This window comes from Falco rusticolus, chromosome 3 (assembly GCF_015220075.1).
Source record: "Falco rusticolus isolate bFalRus1 chromosome 3, bFalRus1.pri, whole genome shotgun sequence".
Lineage (NCBI taxonomy): Eukaryota > Metazoa > Chordata > Aves > Falconiformes > Falconidae > Falco > Falco rusticolus.
The window spans coordinates 96,900,568-96,925,837 of record NC_051189.1 but is presented as its reverse complement, the minus strand read 5'-3'; the positions used below and the strand labels follow the sequence as shown (position 1 = coordinate 96,925,837).

The following is a 25,270-nucleotide window of genomic DNA, read 5'->3' as shown; positions in this document are numbered from 1 at the left end:
CCCCTTTATTATCTCCCTTGGTCTTTGACCTCACATTTAAACTAACAGGATGAAATACGGCCAGGCTTACGGTGAAGTACCTCCACACAGCTGCTGGTGCTGTTGTTAATGATTTGCAAATGCAGGCTCCGAACAGACGGGCCCTTTCTTTCTTGCACTATCCCCTAGACAACTTGTTTAAGGGCCAAGTAAATAAAGACACATTTACAACGATAGGTCCCTGCTGCGATGTCTGCCTCCATTTTGTAGGGGAAAAGGAGAGCAATCCCCTCTCCCCTCCACATGTGTTCAGACCTCCCTTCCCGAGGCCTGCCTTCCCAAAGGAGCTAGCGTGCTGTGCAGAACAAGCTTGCTCTGAAGCCTGGGGAGGTCAGCTGGTACTGGGGAACTCTGCTGCAGGAGGAACTGCTGAGCACGAGGCTGGAGAAGGCCGAAGAGGAAAGTTAGTTATTTGCCTGGATTCTTCCACCGTGTAATTCTTCACATGTGCTTTTGGGAACAGTGCGGGTCAGTGCTGCGTGCGGCTGTACGTAGTATTCACAGCACTGCCATTTTTTCTGGCCTTTTTGCCTGGCTCTGAACTGTGCTCACCTTTTGGCTTCAGGGGACAGCTCCGTAGCAGGTTTCCGTAGCAGGTTTCCGTAGCAGGTTTCCCACTCCTTCTCCGTGGGCTCTGGAGAACGAGACTGGTAGGAGGCAGCCAGAGCATTTCCATCTGTGTCTGGTCAGCGATGTGGGACAGCGCCCAGGGGCTGTGAAGCCTCTGCCGAGCTGTGCTGAGCGGTGCTTGCTCAGAACCCCCTCCAACCCTTCTGTAAGCTGACTGAGCCTGGACGTTCCTTCTGCTTTAAAGTTTGCAGCTCTCAAGGTTAAATTGACCTGTCAATAAACCCGTCAGCTTCACCTGCTTGTAGGCAGATGGTGGAGGGGAGGAAGGGGCAGATCTGTAAATACACTCGTGGGATACTGGGGCATCTACGAGACTGGTCTGCTTCTACTTCCCAGTATTGGAGGTGACTGGAGTTGAGGCATTTCAGTGCTTGCGAGCACCAGGTAGCAATAGGCACACAAGCAAGAAAAAGCTGGGGCAAGGTTTGTGAACTGCAACATGCAGAGCATTAAGCTCCACATTACTCCAGTAAACGCTACTATGTTTTGCATCTAGACATAAATGCAGTAACTGCTGTCTTCTCCAGGGCTTCGGAGGGCAGAACTGTGGAGGTACCGTACAGAGGGGACGTGGAACTCACCATCCTGGACATCCTCGGAGGGCTGCGCTCCACCTGCACCTATGTGGGAGCTGCCAAACTCAAGGAACTGAGCAGGAGGACGACGTTTATCCGGGTCACCCAGCAGCACAGCCAGGTCTTCTCTTAGCCCAGGACTGGGGGGCTGAGAGCGAGGGGTGGGGGCGAGGAGCAGGAAGGGCTGCTGGTTTTTGCTTTCTCCTCCATACTGTGTTAGTGGCAAACTCTCCTCTCTCAGGACGGCATGAGGGCCTGTGGCTGAGATCTGGAAGAGGAAGGTTGTGCTATTAACACAGCGCTGTTGGTTCAAAATGCAACAGCCTCATGTTTCATTGTTGTGCCTTTTTTATTTTTTAATCAACATTTCTTCACCTGTTTTCCCCCCCTCTGATAAATAGCCGCTGAACCTCAATTAACAAGGAACTGGCTTGCAGACATGGCTGTTACTCCTGCATACATACATGCATCCCCTTTTCTAAGGGTGGCCTGCTAGCTGCCACTGCTTCTGGCAGCGCCCCCTCCAGAAATTACAGGCTGGGAGAGAAAAATGTGCAAGCAATTGCATGGAGAAATCAAAAATCAAATTCTCTTTATCTTTGTTCTGGCAAAAGAATGGATGTTTGTGGCACGGCTGCCAGCCTGCAGAGCGCCAGAGGTGGATGGTGCATGAGGCCTGGCTGCTGGGGGCTGGGATGAGAAACACGCCGGATCTCTCACTCTCAGTTCACAGGGCTGGTACTGCCATTCTTACTTCAATCTCCCTATCCAAGGGGGGACTTCCCTTTTCAGAGCAGCCGGCACTGAATGTAGCAAACCCGTGCTGTCCCCCTACCCCCATCTGTGGGGATCATTCAGGAGAAAACATCTCAGCGCTTGCCTGCTTATCCGTGCATGCAGTTACTGAATTCCCTGGGTTCCTGCTTTTGCCTGCTCTCTGTGAACAGATCTCTAAGACACTGAAACTCAGCAACAGTAACCCCACCAAGGAGGGGTTTCTCTGCAGCCCTCTCTGTCCCCTTTCCTGTTGATACCCATTCAGCAAACATGTAAAAATGCTGTGCTGTGCGTTGTCTGTGGCCAGGTGGATGAGGCCGGAGGGATCAGATTCACTTTTGGTCATTTGGTACCGCTCCTTGGCAGTCTCTGACACCATGAAAAGCGGAAGAGTGCTTTGGCAGAGTAGCCTGATTGCAGGAGGCTGGTAGGCAGAGATGGAGTTAAAGCATTTGCTCTAAAGGCAGTAATGAATGTTTAAGACTCTGGGTAACACTTTAATAAAGTGTAATGTCCCACTAATTAATTGTTAAATCACAATGAAATTTCTTTGGAAATACACATTGCATCCATGTGAATACCACACTAGCTCGTTACGATAAATGATGGGAAAGTGAGCACCAATGAATTAATAATGCTTGGCCACTTACTTTAAAGTGCTGCTCGGATTGTAATACAGCTGATGGTACTCCAGTACTTCAGACTCTTGCTTTCTCCTCCTGTAGACATCTGTGGAAAGAGGCAGGCTTCCTTTGGAAAGGAAAGGAGTGATCTGTAGAAAGAGGAATAGCAAAGAGAAACTCTAGAATTAAACTCATATGCTGGACTGCTCAAAAAGCCATGCACAAGGATTGGTACAACTGACCACAGTGAAGAGCAAATCAAGGCCATAAGCTGATCCCTGGGGATTCTGCAGTGGGTTGTGCACATTAGAAAAAGCACAGAATATCTCCTAAATACCCTGGGTTTTTACATGTCTTCCACCTAACATGTAGGACGTAATTCTTGTGGTGTAACTCCTTCCTCTGCTTCGGAGGTGAATAAGGGCCTTAACGTGAGCACAGGTTATGCCTGTGCTGGCTTTAAGGACCGTCTGTCCTGCCCACATATTGTAAAGGAACCTGAACGTGGAGGAGAAGCAGGCCCTGTGTCGTGAAGGACCTGATCTCTGTTCCCTCCAGCCTGGGAGCATCACGTTCAGAAGATGCCAGGCTTCTTTCCCACAACCCCCACCGTGTGCCACATACTGCGCTTCCCTGCGCTTCCCAGGGTACAGGCAGTACTGCTGCTGTGATCAGCACGGCTCTGGGTGGTCACTGTTCCTTTATTCACATGCTGGGAAGGGCGGGGGACGAAGGCAAAGGAACACCTCCGTCAGGAGTGGGGTTGGACCATCGCGGCGCAGGCCTGACCACAGGTGTGTCTCCATGCTCGTGCCTTCATGCGTGGGAAGGGCAGCGGCCTGCTGGTCTCACGCCCACTCCCGCTAGCGCTTTTCTACTTTTTTTAGCTACATTTCTAAATGGAATTTAAGAAACATATACATATAAATATATATATATATATATTTGTAAACATTTTTTTAAAAGATCGCACGCACACTGAACAGAGCAGCTTCATGAAATGCCTTCGGAATAGTTTCTTTTCCAAAGGGCAGGTGCTGGGGCGAGGGGAGGCTGCCTCTCCGCAGGTGTGGTGAGCGTGGCCACTCTTGCACCCGCTTTCCTTCCCCTTCCGCACGTACCTCTGACCGACCAGTGACTAGTAGGAAAGGACGGGGATAGGCTAATGGCGAGTTGTCCCCCTGAATTCTCTAGGCTGTGAATGACATTGACACGAAGAATAGTTACCGATTAAGCTTTGACTTAGGGCATTTGGTTTTCTAGATAGTGGCTTTTACTATCATTTTGATAAGCAGCATGTTTCCTTTCTATTCGATTTTCTCCTTGTCTCTGAAAGCGAACAGGAGAGAGAAATGGGCTGCAGAAGGGCAGCACTGGTGGCATGTCTGCATCTCACCCAGCGTTGTGAGTTTTGTTCAGGGATAACCCTCAACTATGTCAGTGCTCACCACTGACACTGTCTAGCTCTCAGGCAGGCAGGAAAATGGAAAAAAGAGGAGTTTGAGCCCTCCTTTAATACCCAGCCCCGTGCTGTAGTAGTTGCCCTTACCTTCACGCAGCCCCAGGTGCTGTGCCCTGCTCAAGCCCGCTGCTGCTCTCACAAGGAACGGGCAGAGCGGGAGCTGAGGGCGCGCTGTGCCTCGCAGGGTGGGCTGAGCAGAGACCACAGCCACCGACAAACGCCACATGCCATTTGTGGCTCTACCTCACCTGCACGTTTTAACCAGGTGCTCCGTTACTTGGTGTCCTTCTGGGGGAAATGAAATCTGTAAGTTCTTAAGTGTTGAGTGATTCTGCATAACCAGGTCTTCTTTAACCCTACCACCCCGGTCCCATCCCGTCTAGAGGAACGCTGTGAGTGTGACAGCCTGCCCTGGAGGCCAAGGTCATGCCCGCTTCCCCCAGCCTGGCAATTCTTCACTTGGGCACCCAAGAGCAACGCTGAGGTTCCGCAGTGATTTAGTTTAACATACCAAAGACCTACAGGCAGGGATGCTGAGAAGGGCAGCATTACGTCATTAAAGCAACCCCTGCTGAGCGTGTCCAGCTCTGGCTTCTGGCACCGTAAGGACCCACAGTGTCCCCGTCACCCCAGTCACATTCTGGAGTCACCTCGAAGCGGCGTGGTTGGTGGAGGGGCAGGCTGGCCCTCCTGCCCACGCAGCCCAGCTTACCTGAGCTCTACTTGGGGACGAAGGTCCTGGCTTACGGCCGAGTGACTGCGTGGTGACTGTGAGGAGCGCACGCGTAGAGCCCTCGTGGGCATCAGGCCAGCCTGTTAGAGGAGTGTGGGCCTTCAGCCAGCGTCCTGCCAGATGCAAAACAAGCCACACAGGTCTCCGTTCTCTGAAAGGAACAAGTGCACCCACCCAGGGGCTGTGCGCCTCCCCCGCTGCTCACAGCCCCGCCAGCCGTGGGCCAGGGGCTTTGGCTGTGTGCCTCTGTGCAGCGCCTCCGCACAGCTTTCTTCTCCCCTTAGGGCATGGGGGGCTGAATGTAGGAGGGGGCCACCCCGTGAAGAGTTGTAAGCAGGGGCAGGAGGGGCCTCCGCTTCTATTTGGAGGAGCTTTTCCCATACAAAGTGTGCCTGTATCTTCTCCCAGCTGGTCAATAGTGAGGGGAGGAGGGATGGGGGCGAGCAAGACACACAGCAGCCATTAGCCAAGCCCCGCCGCGCCGGGCCAGGGGCCGGTGTTCTTCAGTCAGGGGCGTGATGAGAGCTTGGAGCCGTTCCTGAACCGAGCACGCCCTAGCTTACACCCGAGCTGCGCTGCTGGAACAGCCTTGGTGCTACAGCTTTCTGCCAGGGTAGGCACCGCGTCTGTCCACCACCGCCTCCCACCCCTCCACCCCAGGGATGTTGCGTTAGTCGCCAGTATGTTTTCTACCAAAAGTTCTTTGTTGGAGCCAGGAGGGCTTTTATATCCCCATGTTTGGCCTTCCTTGTGTAGAAAATAATAATAAAAAACCCCCGAGGCCCAAGGCCAGCAGTTTGCCTTCTGCAGCAGCCAGAGCCGGCGCGCAGGAGCGGGCCCTTTGCTGCCGGCTGGGAGCTGCCCGGCGGGGCGGAGGGGCCCAGCCGTGTCCTGGTTAGATGCTGGCACAGCTCCGCACCCCCCAACACAGTGTGGACCACCCCCCCTGCAGCCTTCGCTTCACCTGTGGTCATGCAGATGTTCAAGTGAGCCCTCCCCGGCATTTCCTTGACAGAATGTTTACTGGTTGACGTTTTCATACATAAATAAATAAATCAGAGTCCAAACCTCGTTGGTGTTGCCTGCGATAACTGTGAAGCGCTTCTATGTCATCGGCCAAAAAGCTGATGAGCATTCGCTGCGTCCCTGCCCTGTGGCAGCTGCGTGTGCCCGACGCCTCCGGCCCGCATGGCACCATCGTTTCAAATGTTGGAAAGTTGCAAATAGAAAGGTTTTTGTTACGCAATAAAGAACTTCACTCTGACGGTCTGGAGACAGTTTTATGGCCACACTTGGGTACATGCGCGTTTCTGCGTTGTCACAATCAAAAGCAAACGCTCTCCAACGCGTTGCCAGGGGAGGGAGGAAATTAAATTGGGCAAATTACATCCCTAGGAAAGCTCGTTCCCGTTCAGTCATAACTCACAAAGACGAAACACGCGTCTGCAATTGGCACTGTTATTTTATTAGTACGAGTATACTGAAACAATAAACTTGTACTGGTATACAGACAATTTCTTTAAAACAATTTTGTTCAAATTTTGAATCAAACATTGTTTTATTATAATAATGAAATAATTTCTACCTAGAAAACCTGCAAGCACCATCAAAGAAAGGGACCATAAAATTCAATAAACAGACGCGAGTGTATCCTACAAATAGACACACCACCATTAGAAAATAGAATATGAATTCTTCCATTTTTTTTAATATTTGTTTTAAAAAAGCTAGTGCAAGTACAATATTTTACACTGGAATTACAGAGAGTATGCACGCATATGGAAAAAAGTTCTCCTGTCACAATAAAAGCTCTTAACTATGTCTGTATGCACTTAAAATCTTCTCCTCTTTTCAATAAGGTGCAAAACGTTATTCCCTCCCTATTTCTCCTTTGTACTGGCCATGTCAGCTCAATTTCTCCCCAACACAAAGCTGCGATATCCCTTTTACTGGGCCTACACCAGGAACTACACTGGAAGTGTGATTTGCAACAACCCTCATTAGTAATACCAGCCGATTTAAAAATAAAATTAAAAAAGAACCAACAAAAACCTTAAAAACTACTGCTGTAGAATGGCTGAAACTTACCCCAGCGCGGCCAAGCGCCGCTGCCGGCTGCCGGGAGCGGTGACATAGCTAGTACAAAACGATTTTCAGTAGCTCACCCGAAACTGAAAAAAGGTTGGGAAATCCCCCTCCCCGCCCCCCCTTTTTTTTTTTGTAACACTGCAAAAAGAACAGTGTTCAACAAGTTAATATATTATTCAAAAAAAAAAAAAAAAAAAAAAAAAAAAAGAGCAAATACATACATTAGTGAGTTTCAACGTTAGCTGACTGTCGTGAAGAGCCGTATCTATGCCTTACCGGATTAGTCACTTGGCGAAGCGGCCGGCCCCATGGCCAGACAGCAGACGCAGACCAAGCCACCCGCAGCCACCCCTGGCCCCGTTTTGCCCTCGGCTACACGGACCCGCACCCGACTGGCGGCCCGGCGTTCCGCAGCGCCCGTTCAGAGGGGTGGCACGCGCGCCCTGGACTGTTCGAGCCAACGCCAGGGTGGGAGGCCCCGGCCGGCCACTGTGTGGGGGCAGCGGGCGCTGCCCGGGGGGCCGGTGGTCCCCCACGGCCCCGTGCCCCAGGGTTTCTGCGCATCAGCATTCCCGTAGTACAGCAACGACAGCTTCAACGGGTGACTTAACTCGCCGCAAACACCACTTCCAATGCACACCTACTGCGTGGTCGAGGGAAAGGGCACAGGAGCTTTGACTGCTCAAAATAGGAACGAACAGAAAAGAAACAACCTTGGATGAAGCCTCCATAAAATCCTCAGTGGAAGACTTAAGTCCTTTCAGCTAGCGACAAGGAAAAAAAAACCCAAAAAACAACTACAGAAACCTTAGAGACTGTTATTGTATAAATACTACCTGTTGGCTGAAAGCACTTCATCGTAACACAACTGGGGCTGGTTTTCTGAGCGCTGGGGGGGCCGCCTGGCCAGGGCGAGTACTTCTGCCCCCTGTGCCCGCGGGAGCCCGAGCCTGCGCGACCTCTGGGGAGGGGACGGGCGCAGCCCCAGACTTCACCTACTCGGCCCTGCCGCCCACTCCCAGCTGCCCAGCTCAATCTTTGGACAGGAGAAGGACCCTCTCCTCAGAAACTGCTTCGGGATCCTCTCCTTTTGGCTTCTGAAAAAGACCGGTCTCGCCATCAGTCAAGACCACGACTGGAACCGCGCTTGGTGTGCCAGGCTGCGCCGCGGCCCTGAGAGCCGTGTGGGGACGGCCGGCTCACCGCGGGTATCGCTGCTGCTAGCGCTGGGCCTGGATCCCTTGTTACAAGCACTTCTTGCTCAGGGTTATACTCTTTGGGTTTCGTCTGCAACAGGAAGTGCTGAAAAAACACGGAGCAGCATCCCAGGGAGAGGAAAATCGGGGGCCGAAAGGCTTCGGGCAGGAACCAAGCAGGTCGCGCTCGGCCAGCAGCGGCTTCGGCGCGGGGCGGCTGCTGCGGCGCTGCCAGCCCCATCCCCGGCAGGGCTCGGGCACCGGGGCGGCCGCGAAGGGCACAGCCGAGGCCTCCCTCGGAGCCAGCCGTGCCCTGCGCTGCCAGCAGCTCCCTCGGCGCGGGCGGGAGAGACTTAAAGCCAAAGTGGAGCTGGAGAGCAAAGCTCCAGGTTTGCACCGCAGCCACCCTCTGAAGTGCCCGGTAGCTGCACTCGAGAATTGCTGCTCCAAGGTGTGTTTTCAGCACAGGAATAAACAGTGTGAAGCGTGACTCCATTCCCCAGAAACGGGACCCATGTAATACGAACAGAAAATTAAGCACAGTTGTTCTTTAAGAGCCTTTTAAGTAATAATTCTTCCTGGCCAAAGCCAATACAAATCAGATCATCTAGACATGACATTTTCTATATACAAAAAACATGTAACTTTCAACCTTTCTCTGCTTTTGTATTTAAAAACTTTTTTTTTTTTTACAAACAAGGTATGAAACTCACTGTTCAAACAGAGCCATCTCTTTTTCAAACACTGAATTAATCATTCCAACATTCATTTTTCTTTTGTGCAATTTTTTAAAACATTACCTGTACTCCTCAATGTGAGTGCTTCAAAAAAAGTTTCTATTTTTAATAAGCTTCTCAAATTAGGTTTACATCAAAAAATATTCCCACAAGGTATAGTGCTACAAGAAAAGATCCTATCAGTAAAGGTAACACATCTGAAGCGAGGTCGTCTATGTAAAAGAAATTGAACTCTGGAGTAGAGGTGTGCAACGCGTTTGGAATTTCCCTATCGACACAAAGCAAGGCTGTCCTCAGGACAGGGAATCAAGTGGACATGTAGGCGTACGCGTAAAAAAAATTCACACGTATTTATTCGTGTGCAAACAGACACTTCTGTCTGGGGGGGTGTGTGTGTGCACGTCTGCGTATCTGCATCAGCAAATTCTCATTCTGCGGCATATTGCAGGATTTGGTGGGGTGGGAGGGCTGGATAAACCAGAGGAAAGGAAATTACTGCCTGCACTCTGGCGGTGCGTTCACCCCCCTTGCCTTTCACATCAGCACTGGCCAGAGCCCGGAGCGGACTCTGCTGTTACCTGTGATGATGGGGAGGAAAGACATGAAAATTATGTGTACGAGTTCACGTCCAGGTTTGCCGTTCGTGAAAGTTCCTGGGACAGCAGAAACATTTCAACGGGCCAAATCCCTCCTGCCCACCTGGCAAACCTGGATGAATCCCAAGATTTTTCCAGCTGCCCGATTAAGGTCACATCTGGCCCTGCCTGAACCAAGCTTCAGTTTCACAACGATTTACACACGTGCTGCAGGGCAAGCGCCCGAGCAGCCCTTGCTGGCCAGCCGACCTCCCCCGAGCAAGCGTGTAAGTGTTTGCAGAGCCGGGTCCCAGGGCACGCAGAGCACTGCGCCAAGAGCCCCTCTTTGACATAACACCATTAGTGTTTATGAAAATACTGAGGATTCGCTCTCCTTGATCCAGGTTGGTTTTTGTTTTTAGCAGTTGCAAGTACTAACAGAATTCCACCGTTTCCTTTTTTTACTATTGGCAACACACTTCAAAGTAAAGTAAATCTCTGCAGAGAGTGAATTTTCGTGATAACCAACAGCTACGGTTCACACTGAGCCTGCTGCTTTTGTATTGCAATCTACGTGAGATCTACAAAGTTTAAACGATGAGATGCAGGAAATCCAAACTTGACACGAACATTGTACATCCCTACTCCGGAGCAGTAAAAGTGCTGCTTCTGGTCACATCAGTGTACCACACATATGCCAGCCCCATCCCTGAGTAAAAGGTGTGAAAGGTTTCTAAATGTTCCTTGACTTAAGGGAAAAGAGAGTAGTGATGTCACTTCCCCATGCTGAGAAAATGACGGGAACGACAGGTCGAACAAAGCGACAATGGAACGAAGGAATTAAAGGAATAAAAAAGAGGAACGTGTGTGTGTCCCCTCCTCCCGAGGTCTGTGTCTCTGAGGGAAAGCAAGCCCCAGGGCAACGTACGAAATGGTAAAATAGGTCAGCGGTGACTCCGATGTGGGTCTCGACCAGAGGACTCGAGGTAAGTGACATCAAACTCAAATTCCCTGTGATGTGGCCCAGACAAACTGAAACAATGCCTAAGTTAAACACTATAAGGAACAGTCATTTTATATATATATATAGATATATAGATTAGATAGATAGATAAGATAGATAGACAGATAGATAGATTTTTTTTTTTAGAAATCCCTATAAAGAGGTTCTTGTTTTATTTTTCTTTGCCCTGACTAATTTCTTGGTGATTGTATGCGTTTTGTTGTAAACTAAAAAGCCTGCTACAAAAAGAAAGAAAGAAAAAAAAAAAAACCACCAGAGAGGAAAAGAAAACTACTGTCAGTTACTATTGCAAAGCGGCCGCCGCGCAGCAGCAGCGGCTACACCTCCTCCTCCGGCTCGGCCTCAGCATCCCTGTGCCTGCGAGCGGTGTTTCAGCGCGCAGCCGGGGATGGATGGCCCTCCCAGGCATGGGGACTCGCTGCAAGGGACGCTTGGTGCCAGGGGGAGAGGCAAAGCCCCCCTTGCAAAGGACTTGGTCCCCAGGGGGACCCCTCTCTCCTGGGTGGGAGCCAGGTTTCGCCTGCGTGCCGTCCAGGCGGGGGGCACCACGTGGCCGAGTGCCACCCTCCGCCTGGATGGCACGCAAACATTAATACAACTTTTTTTTTTTTCTTTTTTCTTTTTTTTTTTTCTTCCTGGATCTTTTTTAACATCAAATACAAAACCGGTTTGTGTTTCCCAGGGCAAGGGATGCTTGGCCCTTAATATGTTTTGTATTTTACTTACTTTTTTTTTTTGGGGGGGGGGGAGGGGGGAGCAAGGGGGATCAGGAGGGAGTTATTAACAGGGGAAATAAAAAGGTCGAAAGAAAGAAACTACTCAAAAAAGAACAAGACTGGGGAAATCAGAAGTGGGTATGAGATCTAGCTAACACCGCACAGGTGAGTCTAAGTTGGCACGTAAAGTATTGCACATCCTACAAAAGCCAAAGCATGGAAAGGGACAATTGTTTGGAAAGAACCAGTTATTTCAGAATTCTTCAGTCTGAAATACAAGCACAGAACTAATACATTCCTATTGCTCCAAACATATTTTTTTATTATTATTATTTTTTATATTTTTTTAGTGTTAGTTGAATAGATCCAGTCAGTTTAATAGCCCCTGCTTCCTTATTAACCACAAATGTGTATACGTATGGTTTTACTTGAGATTTTTTTTTTCCTTCCGAGTACACATGAAGTATGGAAATAGTGGTATGACTGTGAACTAAAATCTGTAATTCTTTCTATTCCTTTACCATCAAAGCTTAAAAACAAAACAGGAAACAAAACAATAAATTGCAAGTGCCCTGAGCAGAGTATATGGAAGATTAAGCAACTTCTCTGAGCAGAAATATTAACAAATAAGCACTAACTAAGCAGTGTGACTGTGAGAAGAAACCCACTCAGCTATTTGGTAGCCTGCTGAGAGGTTAATAAAATTCAAGGAAATTCAAGAAAAGTTTCAAGCTATTTTAAACGTATTTCAGCTTTTTGGTGCACCCCATAATATGGTATAAAAACAATTAGGTCTGGTGTGAGCTAAATTTCAAGTAACAAATAACAGAGTCAAAGCTGGGGTCCGGGGTTAACATTTCTTCTCTTAAATAAAAGCACTGTATTTCAGGGGAGAGGGAAAACAAGATTTTAAATAAATTTGTTCACTTTAGGTTACTGCGTTTCTAATGATGGACTTTTATTTCCTTTTCTCCCTATCAGTACAGCTTCTTCACAACTACCTGAAGGATGTGAACTCGCCCACCAAACCCGCCGACACGAACGCTTGCTCATGCAGGGCCCCCGCGCAATCCCACCCAAATCAAGGGGATCGTTCTAGCGGCAGCAAGAGGCTTTAGCGATCAGCCCTGCGGTACTTCATACCTGCACCTCCCCGAGGCTCGCGCAGGAGGCTGGGTGCACAGCACCTCAAAGGATCCGGCCCTACCTGGGGAAAGAAAAGACTGAACGGCACAAATCCCCCCCCACCCCTACTTGGTTTGTACCAAACTCTTGAAATGTCGCCTTTCCAATGGAAAACGATGCAATTAAAATAACAAATAATAATAATAATAAAATAACAGTAGGTTTGTTTTCAAAACAAACACCTGGCTTAAGTATAGAAATGTTTCTTGTGGAAAACTCTCTCAGCAAGTCTGAAGAAAAATTCTCAGAGTTGTCCTGGTAGGACCTGGTTCTGTGTGGCAGATATGGTAGAAAGACCAAAAAATGAACTTTGAAAGGAACGTAACCCTACGAAATGGCCTACAGCATAGGCAGGTTAGTGAGTAATTGCTACATTTGTTTATGCTCTTTCAGATCCCCCCCAACCCACAACATTATTAGGTAAAAACTGCAGGAATACCACACAAATGATAAACTCAAGATGTGCAAATTGCAAGATTCTTTAAAGTCCATCTTTTTCAAAAACACTGGACAATGATTTTTTTTCTCTTTCCTTTTTCCTTTCTCTTGTTTTTTTTTTTTTTTTTATTATGTCAGCTCGCATATGCCTTTAACTCTTTCTCAAGCATTAAAGTTTAAAAAGTGCCTCCTATTAAGTAGTCCTTTGTGGACAATGACTGTCACATACTAGTTCAATAATTCACATTCATCCCTTTGAAACCACATTAAAACTTTCAGCATCTTGCCTGTGAGAAAACTTTACACAGTTGCATGTAGTTACAGTGTTGAAGAAATTTGTTTGTTTGTTTGTTGTTGTTGCTTTCTGAGCAGATTAAAGTGAGATACAGTACGTACTGAGTGTTAGACCAGGATGCTCAGCAATAAAGTGTGAACAGCATTTTAAGTGCTTAAAGACATTCTAGGTTCATCTTCAACAGCGGATTCCTGTGTCACACCGCAATTTGAAAGAAGTGGCACCAGTTGTCCATAATCATGAACAAAAAAACCAGTACTAGAGTTAAAGACAAAGATTTGCAACCGAACTGCAAACGATGGATGCCTGTGATCTCAAAGGGGCAGTATGCGTCTACCTTGTGGAAGCAAATGTCAATGGCGTAACCCGGTCGATTTGTCTAACACTGCACAGAAACAGGAGTGATCCTGAGCCCGGCCCGAGCCTGAGCCAGGCACATCCGTGGAGCCGGAGGCCTCCTCGCACACCCACGCACACCCACGCCACACACACGCACACACCCCCCCCGCCAGGGAGGACCACCTTGCAGGCTGACCAGTGCAAGGGTCCGTACAGCCTCCCCGTCTGCTGAGCCTGGGCAATGGAACTGCACTAGCAAGCGGAACGGAAACGTTGGTGTGGCAGTTGCTTGAGGAGTAAAAATCAGTGCAGTCAGACCCCATGGGGGGAGAAATATATATATACATATACACACACACAAATATATATATATATATATATAGATAGATATATATATATATACATACACTGTAGAGCCTTGAGTAAGAGTTGGCTTGTTGAAAATGTCAAGAGACTGTCTGATCCTTTTCAGTAACACCCATGGGTTGTGTCCTCAACATTCCCCCGGGGTGAGGAAACCTCTTTGCCCAGCCGCCGTCCCTCCTCGGGACCGGCGTGCAGGTACCCACACGCACGCACACACACACGCACCCCACACGTGACATACACCTCTGCTACACTTCCCTTCTCCTCACCTCCCCCCCAAAAAACTAGAACAGGAACCAAAACAACAAAACACCTCCCCACCCACCCCCCCTCCCCCCCCCCCCAAAAAAAAAAAAAAAAAAAAAAGACAAGGAAAAGAAAACAAAATCACAGCTGGACCCTGTCCTACACGAGGTGTTAGAAAACAGGAGCCATGACAACACATTCATTTCCACTAAGGGTGTGTGAAGCAGATACTGCCCCTTCCATAGCTCTCGATAAACCTAGTCACTGACAAACACTTGTGGAAAAACATATGCACCAGTCTCCTGCATAATACCAGCTGCAACTATAACAACAAGGTTATAACATAAACCTAAAATAAGATGATAACATGTAAATACTGGGTTATTTAGTCTACAGTACAGTAATCTGGATAAAAATGACAAGGGATAGCCTAATTTCCTTTCCCCAAACAACTTTTACTTTCCTACGTTGGATCGACCTTCAATGCAAATCTTAACCTCCTGAGGAATAAAAGAAGGCTTGGGAAGAGTCAAAGGTGGCTCCTCTTCCGATTTCTCTAGTTTTCGTGTTTCGGGAGCTGACCACCTCCTCTTCCTCGTTGCCGGGGGCTTGCTGGGTTCTGTTTTGGTGAGCAAAGGTGCTGCAGGCAATCCTATTTTGTCCGGAAACTTCAGTTCACCATTCTCAGCTAACATCTGTGCGCTTCCCTGATTAATCCCGTTTTCCTGCTCCGCATACCTGTGTCTACTTCCAGCTAGACTGTCATTCTTTGAATGCTTCAGCAAGATACTAGCTGAGTCCATGGGCTGGCCCTTTTTAATAGAGCCGTTCTTCAGGTTCTTGAGCGTGAGTGATATGCAGACGTCCCCCACCGAGAGTTTGGAGCATGGCAAATCAAAGAGCTGGCTGGTTCTCTCAGGGCAGCAGGATGACCAGCCTTGTCCAAATACAAAAAAAGGGTATTCTACCAAGACTTCCACGCTGACCTGCAGAAAGAGAGGGGACAACAGAGAGAGAGAGAGACAGAAGGGGGGGAGAGAGGGGAGAGCGTGAGATCACCTGTGCGCCCTCACGCACCTGCACGGCAGGTGGCACTTGGCGCGGGGGGGAGGGATAAAGCTGAAATTGCAAAAGCGCTGCTCGGTTTCTGCGAAATCAGTATCGACCACCAGACTTCACGGCTGTCCTCATCACGAGTGTCAATGGGTTCTCTTAGCTCAGCACTTCTTAGCACAAGACCGCAACGGGAATCAAGCTTTACCTTTATTCAGCTGCTCAGAGAAGGCGTAAGAGGTAAGAGAACAGCTTTGGCAGCTGGTAAACTCTGTTCCCCACCATCCCCTTGTGGTACCTCGAGCCCGTCATCCACATCGAAAGACACTTTCCAACCACAGGACGGCTCAAGGGAAGCTCTCAGTTCTGACATGCAGTTTCCTAAATGACCACAGGTACACCATCCTCACCTCTGCCTGAACAAGGTATATTTACGGTGTGAAACGGCTGAAGGCACGCTGATTTCTGGGGCGGGGGGCGGGGGGGCATGAGTACGTACAGAGCTGTAGCTGTACGAGCAGTGAGCGTGAACCTGCCTGCCCCCAGCAGTGCTGTCACCAGTACAGCTTCTTCCCTTCTACACCTGCTCTCCCACTCTGCTGTTGAGTTCATGTCCTGCACTCCCTCAGGGAAAGGATCATTTCTCCTCCTCCTCCTCTTCTGCACTGTGTCCCCTCTTCCTCCGCCCTCCCTTTAAAAACACACCTGGTTATGAATCCCATCTAACCACCTTCCAGGGAGCTGCCACAGCCTGGAGAACAGCGCAGCAACAGGTGCTCACGGCTCCTTGACCTTGCGACAGCTGGGCCTGGAGGTCCCAGTGTGATAAAGCACCAAACACCAGCTGATGTCTGCAGGTGTCAGCAGCCCAGCGCCCACCGCGCCGTGCTGCGTCTGCAGGCTCCAACACTTGACGGGGGCTCAGGCGATTCACAACGCACGGGGCTGAGCACCCCCAGCATGCCGTAACGAGGGCATCACGTTCTGGTTAATACTTTTGAAAAATTTTAACTTGCTGTGTGCAACACCAGTGAGGTCAACTCTGAGGAGGTGATGTATGCTGCAGTCAATATCCACTGCCCTGCCCCCAAGGTCTCCCTGTGTCCTCCAGAGCTCTTCTCAGGCATGGGGGACAGAATCCTGCTCTGATAGTGTAAACCTGATTTGGTAGGGGCTAAAGGGCAGGAGGACACCTGAATATATGTGCTTTTCTCATTCATGAGCCATTCAGCAGGCACGGAGCACACCAGCCACCTGGAGAGCCTTTGCTCTCCGGGAACATGGACTCACTTGAAAGGAATATCACAGCATTGCAAAACCACCTCTCACCCTTGGGAGCAAGTAACGCTGTCACAGAGAGCTTGGCTTTGTGTTGTTAAAAATACATTTCTACATTCAGGAATAAAAGCAGTTTGAGATGCACGCTGCACTCCAGTTCTTAAACACCTTTGTTCATCAATTCCTGCTCCACAACCGGGAAACCAAAGATTCCCATCGGATGTTACTGTGCCTCCGACTGGTTAAGCCCATGCCACGCACCAGCAGTCAACTGCAGTTTATGAGACAGTTGATTCTGTTGGAAAAAACTTATACGGTCTATAAATATATGCTACATACTTCTGCAACTAAGCCAGCAAATAACACTGTGCGTATTACCCTGCCACTCCACCGGCCCAGCGCAGTCAGCCACTGTACAAGGAATTTCAAAAGGAGCAGTTTAGAGGCACAAGATACTCCCCCATCAATTTCTGCCATATTAAACCTTTACCAGCCACAACTGCCCACCAACAGTCAACTACAGATACGGCAACAGTGGAAAGGGACCTGATTCTAGGCCTGGTTTATGCTCTGGACTATGGAGAAAGTGGAGCAAGGTAACCATGAAAGTCCCATCTCTCCATGTCGTTGGACATAAACACTCCAGCCCCAGGATCTGAAGAAATATTTGCCCAGAGTTTGGGATCCTGTTCCATAAATACGCATCTCAGTAAGGGGTCTGACTGGGAGAAGTGGTGAATATCCAGTATCTCCCATGGAAACTGCTGTCTACACAAAGCTGTAGGCTTCTCTCCAAGCATGGATCAACCAGTGGACATAGCTTTCTCCTTTATATTGCTGTGTCTCTCCTCTTTCTTCCCTTCTTCCTGCCTGCTGGGGTTGTCGGATTTTTCCTTTCTACTTTCCCATCCTTGTCAAAAGCTATTTGTATCTGTGGGAATCAAACATGCTTGCGTGCATCATCCTCACTGACACACAAGCTCCTCTTAATGTGAACACACTTCTACCGCATGTTGTGATTTATTTTTTTTTTAACACGGCATCCAAAACACTTGCCTGAACTGTCAATCACTGAAACAAATCCCACAGTTGGTGGTGGTGATCATGAATAACGCCAAATAATAAAGATGGTGAAATGGCAGAATTTCCACGATCCGGTCACAGCATGCGTGTATCAGTATCAACCTGAAATGGGTTCCGTCACGGATTACCAACCCGTTTTAGCTGGCTGCTTCTGGCTGCAGCTAACTTTGGACTTCAGGTAACCACTCTCTACAAGCAATAGTAGTCAAAAACTTTTTAAGTGTGAAAGTTCAGTAAAAAAAAGCCCCACATAATTTTTTTCTGACCACTGCATTACGACACAAAAAAAAAAATTTAAAAGCTCCCTCCCCCAATATCTTGCTGTGATTATTGCCGGAGAGAAAGAAATATGGAACTGCTTTCCAACTACTAAGATGATAAAGCAAGAAACCAAAATATTGGTCCCTCTCCAAGCACACCAAGGCTCTACTGCAAGCTACATTTCTATTTTTATTTTTTAAGAGTGACCAGTGAAAACACCCAAAACTCTTCAGTGCAGCTGCTGACTATCTGCGATTTCCTAGAACCCTTTATAATTTTATTTCTCAGCTAAACTCAGTAGGTAAGGCAGGCAACTCAGACTGCTGAGGGAATCCTGGCTGGAGCTGGAACAGGGATGATAGGAGCTGGAAGATGGTGCCCAGAAAATACCCGTCCCATCATTCAGGGACACTGGAACAGGGGTGACAGGAGCTGGAAGGTGGTGCTCAGAAAATACCCTTCCCATCATTGAGGGACACAGCAACTTCAGTTTTGGGGCTGACGGCTGCAACCAACATAACAAGCAGTAAAGCAAAAGGTGCCTAATAGAAGTGGTTTGTGTGACCTGTATTTTGATAAATATAAACACACATTTTCCAACTAAGTGTTCTTCTCCTTGGTATTATTAAATGTACTGAAAACTCAGAGTGGCGAGCTGGAAACAAAGGGAAGGAAGCAGTTCTGGAAACAAGGTGCAATGAAGTGGTGGAGCTCTCCACTGAAGGCCTTGCTGTGGGTGCCGAGAGACTCCTTGTGTCCAAAATACAAGCAGGTGGATTTGTGGGATAGCAGCTCTCTCTCCCACAGAGGGAAGGCTCTGCAGTGCCATGCTTCCACAGAACCCCCTACTCAGAGCCTCTGGGACTCCTGATGTTCCCATCACCCCGAACAATACCTGCCTTCACAAGAGTGGGTTTCTTCTGAGAGATTTCTGGGGCTGTAGGCAGCATCTCGTGCCACAGGGACTACCCGGCATGATGCCTGGGTGGGCATCCCCCCAGGGCTGCATCTAGCCCAGCTTCAGTAAACCATTATTATAACAAACGCACCCAGGGCTTGAAGGTTCGGAGCTGCAGTTTCCCACTGCCACGTGATCCCAGCGCTTCTCGAGAGGAGCCACCTCTGCCCACCAGACCACTGGCTGCTGAGTTTATCACCTGAGCTCTTATCTGCTGCACTCCCAGAATTCAGTAACACGCATCTGAAGAGAGACCACAGCCACCCCGACACTCAGAGGAACAAGGACTTGCTGCCCTCGTGACCAGGGGACATGGACGCGGAGATCACACCAGGGGAAGGCTGGAAGAGATCTCCCTCTGCAGCAGCGGACTGAACCAACATCCCACTCTGTGTCTGCTACAGTGCCAAAGATAATGAAAAGGAGAGCCCAGAGTACAAGAGAAAGTAACTGGTTTGGGTGTGTGCAGACACAGAAGAGGAAAACTGAACTAGATGATGGTCTAAAAAAATACACACTAAACTAAACTAGTTAGGGCTACTAACTACGTGCTCTAACGGGACTTTTCTATCTCTAGTGTCTATGATTCTGGTTTTTAAAAAAGGAAAATAAAGAACTGTATGTTCATCTTCTCTTTTTAAACTACACTTTAGGAATGATTAGGAACTGAAACACAGGGGTGAAAGCAAACATTTCAGAGAATGGATTTTGCGTCTCCTGCGGGTTTTGACCTTAACGTGGAGGTGAATTACTGGCTTCTGCCTGCTCTTGGCAGCAAAAGAATGGGCAGGTAGTAACGCTGAAAGTGTTATTACAAGAATAATATGTGGAATTACAAAGAGATGCAGATCCGTAGGTCTTTTAGGCAACTTGAGTAACAGCTGGACTTTGGGTTCTGGTCCAGCTGACACTTGACTTCTTCCTAACCCAGAGCAGGGATGCTGTGAAATGGAAACCTAGCATCCCTCCAGGGCTACGGCTAGTTATTCCACTACAAAGGCACGTAGCTTTAGGTGGGTTAATTTTCCTCTAGGTTTCCATACCTGGGAGAGGGTTGGATTTGCCAGGTGATTCAAAGACGCGAAAAGGAGGGAGGATGACCTTTTCCTGCCTAAGTGCGGTGCTGGGGAGGGGCAGCTGTGGGCCTGCAGTGATACAATACTAGAGCAGCTGCGTGGTGCCTCACTATTTACATTACAGTTGTATATGCTCAGCTAAAAATAATCTCCTACCTCTGTCCCTCCATTGGTGCAAAAATAAGCTAATGTTTGCTCAGAGTCTGAAAATACAAATTAATCAATATTATCATGACTTCCCAGAGATCCCTGGGAGGAGTACGTAAGTGAGCCAAAGCTAATGATAACAACGCTATTTTTGTTTAGCACTTAATCTTCACAACTCGCACTCACCTTGATAATACCATTCAAAAAGCTCCTTCCTTCCAGAAATATGTATGCAACGGAAACTTAATTGTAATCAAACACTTTGCAAAGCTACGCTACACATGCAGATGTAGCCCCGCTGTACTCCAGAGCCAAGATGTATTTAAATGCAGCAGCCCCACAGTGCCACTGCTCGCAGCGGCACAACTAAACGCTGTTTTGCCAAGGAGAAGACTAAGACCTCTTCAGGCAGGCAATTTTCTACAAGTACTGACTGCCACACGCCTGCTAGTAAGAAGAAATGCTTGGATATAGCCACGGTGGGCTGAGGGTGAGGTCACGGAGACTTCAAACATGTAGAAACAATCTCTCTCTCCCTCCCCAGGCAAGGGAAAACCGGCAGAGCCATCCCCACTATGCAGGGACACAGCTGATCTGGGAAGAGACCCAAGTCCTGGAATCTGCAGGAAACCTAAATTAAACCCCCGTTTCTAATCATATCTCTACGTGACTCGCCCTCCATTCTGGAAGCATCCCCGGTGGGAAACACAGCTGGGGAGTATTTCAGCTGCGATGATGTCAGCCCGCTGCTGATAGGCTTCTCCTCCGGCTTCTCCGAAGGTGACACTTTGCTGGGTGAGACCCGTGTGCCTGGCCCTGGGTTTGTAGTGCCTGAGGCTCGGCTTGCTCTCTGCCGGAGGATGGCAGTCCACCCCCTGCAGAGGTTCTCTTCCCCGCGCCCAGGGCTGCAGCGCATCGCCTGCGCCCACAGATCTGCCAAGGGACGCACAAATGCCACCTGCTAACTTGTCCCTCTTCTGCTGGTGCGGAGACCGGTGGCCTGGCTGCTGGGGGAGACGTGAGAGCGAGATGAAAATTGCAGATGGGGGATTGCTACTTTTGAAATCTTGTGATTCAAGGCACCAGGGCAAATTATAGTAACTGGTCCCGATCCAAGGACAGCTCCTCTAATCACAAAGCCAGAGATACGCCAAAATACAGGTCAGTGGTGGGGAAACAGTCACATCTTTACAGTAGAAGCTCCAGAGGTCCGACTTCTATCAGCTGTGCAGATGCATGATACATGAACAAACCCACACTGGGTATGTGCACACCTGACATGAGAAAGGGGATGTGTCATAAGTAGCAATTTACCATGTATGCCCAACTGGGGAAGGCCAGGCCACAGACTGCTGCGACTGCAAGACATTTTTTATGTAATCTGCTCTTTGGTACCACCACTGTTTGTTTCTGTTCTCCAAACTGCCAGCCTGAGGTGCTTTAACACGTGTCCATGTCCAGCTACTCTCTCCCTCTCTCTCATTCTGGTTCTCCAGCGCTGAGGGTGCAGCACCAAGGTTGCAGATGCTGCGGTTCACTCAAAGCAAACCAAAAAGATTTGAAACAAGATTATTTAAACTGAGCACCCCCAGGAGGCAAAATGCTATCCTGTATACCTGAACTGCTCCGGCCTCAATGCAGAATCTAAATCACTCAGCAGACGGACAGCACCAGGGTAACACTTTATGACCAATATGCACTCATGCTCAATCTAAAAATACCTGAGGAAAGTTACAGGTTTTCTTCCTACACTGCAAACCAGTGAGAAACAAAGACCAGAAGCACAGCGTGCCCAGCCACCTAGGCATTTTTCTTTCGAAATTTCCCTCGAAGACACAGTTTATGTCAGCCGTGCAGCGTTTAAACCACGCGCGACTGAAGCCTCAGTAAAACTCTGTGGTGTGTTTCAGCAACTTACATGTGTGACGGAGCTATTCCCAGGCCACTCCAAGTTTTCAAGCCACAGAAATTCACTGCCTTGTGCCCTAACTCTCTCTCAAGGGTAGGATTTGAGCTGACTCAAAAAAACCCACCTATCAAAATGCAAAATCCATGCTCTCATACTGCTTACACCATTTGGTATTTTAATCCAAACCCGTGAAGATCATCTAATTCTTCCTGCATGTTCTCCAGCTCTAAGAAAGACCCGTTTTATATCCAAGAGACTGCATTTATGAAGAGAGGGATGATTTCTAGACCAGAGTTTGCCTCACGGATGGATGTGTACGATGAAGAACCAGCCCCGCGTGGTTCCAAAGCTGAGGAAAGCTGCACCCAGGGAACACAGCGTGCACCCCAATCCGACCTCCCCACCATGCATTGCCATTACCTGCGCTCGATGCTCCCCAACCGCAAACTGTATCACAGCAATGCCTGGGCTATGGCTGTCTTCAATCCTCTCCACAGTGCTGGAGTCTATTTTCAGGTCGTTGCTAATTTCCGCACTCTGGATGAAGTCTTCTGTTTTCAAGTCCTCTACTTTCTTCAGCTCCCCGTTGGCCAGCTGAATGATCGACCCCTTCATGAAGTAGGGGGGCAGCGTGGGAGGGGCGGCGGCGGGGGAGGCAATGGACTGCACCACAGGCAGGTGGATCTGCGCCTGCACCATGGTGGCCTGGTAGGCGGGCTGGGTGGTGAGGGGCTCCGCGCTGAAGTTCTCGCTCTTAGGGACGGCGGTGGTGACGAACGTGTGAGGCACTGCTGCAAACTGAGGAGACGACGTGACGATGGCAGGCGTGACTCCTGATGGCTCGACGTCCGCGCTGCCGACGGGTATCAGCAGGGACTGGGTGCCAGGGATCACCAGGTGCTGCGGCAGGCTGCCGGGGTACCCGATGGCTTGCTGCTGACCACTCAGGTAGCCGATCACCGGCGGCTGGGTCCCGGCGTAGAAGGCTGTCGCCGGCAGCCCGACGGGGAGTTGCTCGGAGGCGCTGTGGGTGGTCTGAATGACAGTGTGAGGGGACAGCGTGGCCACTGCCTTCACCCCCTCGTGGCCCAGAGCCTGCTGCGGAGACAAGGCGTAGGAGCGGTGGGCTGGCTTTCCTAAGTGCAAGCTTCCCTTGTCGTTGAGGGCTGCGGGAGAGGTCTCACGGTTGGTGGCCTGCTGCACCTCCATGTCTGCCGTGGGTGTGCTGCTGTTGGGGACCACCATGACGGAGGCTCGGACACCTGAGGAATCCCGTGCGCCGTACTCGGCGGGGCTCGAGTGGACCACCACGTGCCTGGTCTCGTAATGATGGGGAGCTGGTTTATTGCCTGCTTTGACTAGACCCATGTCAGCAGAGGGTGAAATGCCGTACCTCCGGCTCTTCTCTATCTCACCATTCAGTACCTCCTTGGCCTGCATCGCCTGCAGCCGGCTGCTCTCAGGCTTCTTGGGGGGATCCCTGGTGACAAAGTGGCCCCCCGAGTCGGTGTACTGCACCACCACCTGGGAGGAAGGGCCGAGGGTGAGGGTGTGCGGGATCACTGTCTGATGGGGGTGCAGGGGGACTGGGATGGTTGGAGGAGAGACATTTCTGACAGTGCTCTGGGAAGAGCTGGAAATGTGGACGTACTGGTTCTGCTGGGTGGGTGGAGGAGACCCAGCGGCGATCAGTCCAGGTGTCCTGACCAGGTGCGGCTCAACTTTGTGTCCCTGCTGGCTTAAGCCGCTCATGCTGGCCAGCAAAGTGGAATAAGCCTCCAGCTGGGAGCGCTGGGATGGAGTGGTCGCAACGGCTGTGGCCGCCGCCACGGCGCCAGTCGCAGAATTGGCTGTCGGGGAAATCAGCTGCGAGGGGATGAATCCGGTGTATGATCCACTGTACTGGGGCCCAACGAACTGGAAGGTGTGTTGCAGGTGTGTGTACTGCACGGGGGAAACAGGGGTCCCTGACTGGGAGAGGGCGGGCGAGTACACCGTGGGAAGAGTGGTGGAGGCTGGAACAGACCTGGGCGCGCTCGGCGGGGAATAGTCCAGCCCTGCAGACAGCGACTTGTGCAAACCCTGCTGCAAGCCTGTCTCCACCGATGACGTCCCCCCGGGCCGGTGCCGGCCCCCCAGGCCCCCCTGGCTGCTGGGTGTGCTGGGGAGCCATGCTAGGTTATCTGCACGGTGGTTTTCGTTTGGCAGGACCGGCTTCACCTCTGAAGGCAGGCTGGTGGCAGGGATTTCTCGCTTCTTAGGTGGCAGGCATTCATTGCTCCGCTCTTGGTTGGATTTCATCTTTCGCCGTCCCCCCTCCACTGTGCTTGCTTCACTGTCTGGCTGGCTCTGATTTCAGTCTGATAAATGGAAAGTCACATTTGATTTCTGCAAGGGATCCAGTGACTTCATGAGGAATCATCTCCCTGTGAGCACGATCCTCCGACAGTTCCTCTGGATTCTGCAACGAGAGGGTGGGCAAGGGAGGGGGGAGTCACATCATCAGCACTGAGAAATGAGAACAAATGAGCAGACAACCCAAAACAGCAAGCAAGTAAAAGAAAAACCTCTAGGGAAAAAAAAAAAAAGAAAAGAAAAAGAAAAAAGAAAACAAAAGAGTCAGGCATTGCCACTCTTGTGTCAAGGAGTAATTGACAGCTGCGCTGTGAACAGCAGGGAAAATCCTGGGCATGTCTGCTAATGCAGGAGGAAAACGATTAAAACTTCGGGCACATCAGAAACTCTCTGGCCATCACTTGTCACGTGTAGCAGTGGTTACTTATTTCCCAAGTGTTGCTTTCTCCTTCCTCTGGGAAAACCTTCTGTGTCCCTAAGGTGCCTGGTTTGCTCTTCCAGCCTCCCCTTCCACTGCAAAGACAATGTTGCCTTCACCCTGCTGCGTCCTAAGAAGCACAGGCACGCAGCGGGGAGCCCCGAGGACCACGCATGGAGAAAATATTTACGCTAGCAACAAGGAGCTGTTAGTGGTGCGGAGGGAAGGTGTTGGGTCACTCCAGAACCCTTGAACCCCAGAGTCACCCACCTGCAGGGCGAGTTCATGTCACACTGGGCAGGGCTGCGGAGGCAGCAGCTGCCCCCTGTCCCCCCTCCATGCCATGGCTCATTACAGGCACACGTGCCCTTCGTCTACCACTCTGGCAACAAACCTCGGCCACGCAATCTACTTACAGCAGCAGCCCAGAGCCAGAGATGGCTCTCAGCCAGGTTTTTCCACGTGTGAGGGTTTTTTTTCCCCCCAGTACTTTGAACTCCCTCTGCTACTGACACCTCATGCACAGGTGTCTAAGCAGGGCTCTGGGCTTGGAGATGCTCCCCGCCACGTGCAGGCTGGCTGGAGCCAGGCTCCAGCACCGTTTCCATCTCTGATGGGATCCGATCTCCCTGTTTCTTAGTGACTGCCGGTTCAGGGAGGCTGTGGGTACCACACTCATGGTCACGCG

At 49.9% G+C, this 25,270-nt stretch overlaps 2 protein-coding genes across 9 annotated transcripts in view; one reads left to right on the top strand and one right to left on the bottom strand.

The window, feature by feature from the left end:
• Positions 1-6,874, top strand: part of GMPR (guanosine monophosphate reductase) — a 49,659-nt gene extending 42,785 nt beyond the window's left edge. For all 3 annotated transcript variants that reach the window (XM_037380540.1, XM_037380542.1, XM_037380541.1), the window contains exon 9: positions 1,197-6,874. In XM_037380540.1, the coding sequence (XP_037236437.1) occupies positions 1,197-1,377 (181 nt within the window). In that variant the 3' untranslated portion in view covers positions 1,378-6,874. The remainder of the gene's footprint in view (positions 1-1,196) is intronic.
• Positions 6,875-14,152: 7,278 nt separating this feature from the next.
• The window catches only part of ATXN1 (ataxin 1), a 218,873-nt gene continuing 207,755 nt past the window's right edge, over positions 14,153-25,270 (bottom strand). For all 6 annotated transcript variants that reach the window (XM_037380537.1, XM_037380532.1, XM_037380538.1 and 3 more), the window contains 2 exons: positions 22,230-24,270; positions 14,153-15,030 (listed from right to left, as the gene is read on the bottom strand). In XM_037380537.1, the coding sequence (XP_037236434.1) occupies positions 14,500-15,030; positions 22,230-24,110 (2,412 nt within the window). In that variant the 5' untranslated portion in view covers positions 24,111-24,270 and the 3' untranslated portion in view covers positions 14,153-14,499. The remainder of the gene's footprint in view (positions 15,031-22,229; positions 24,271-25,270) is intronic.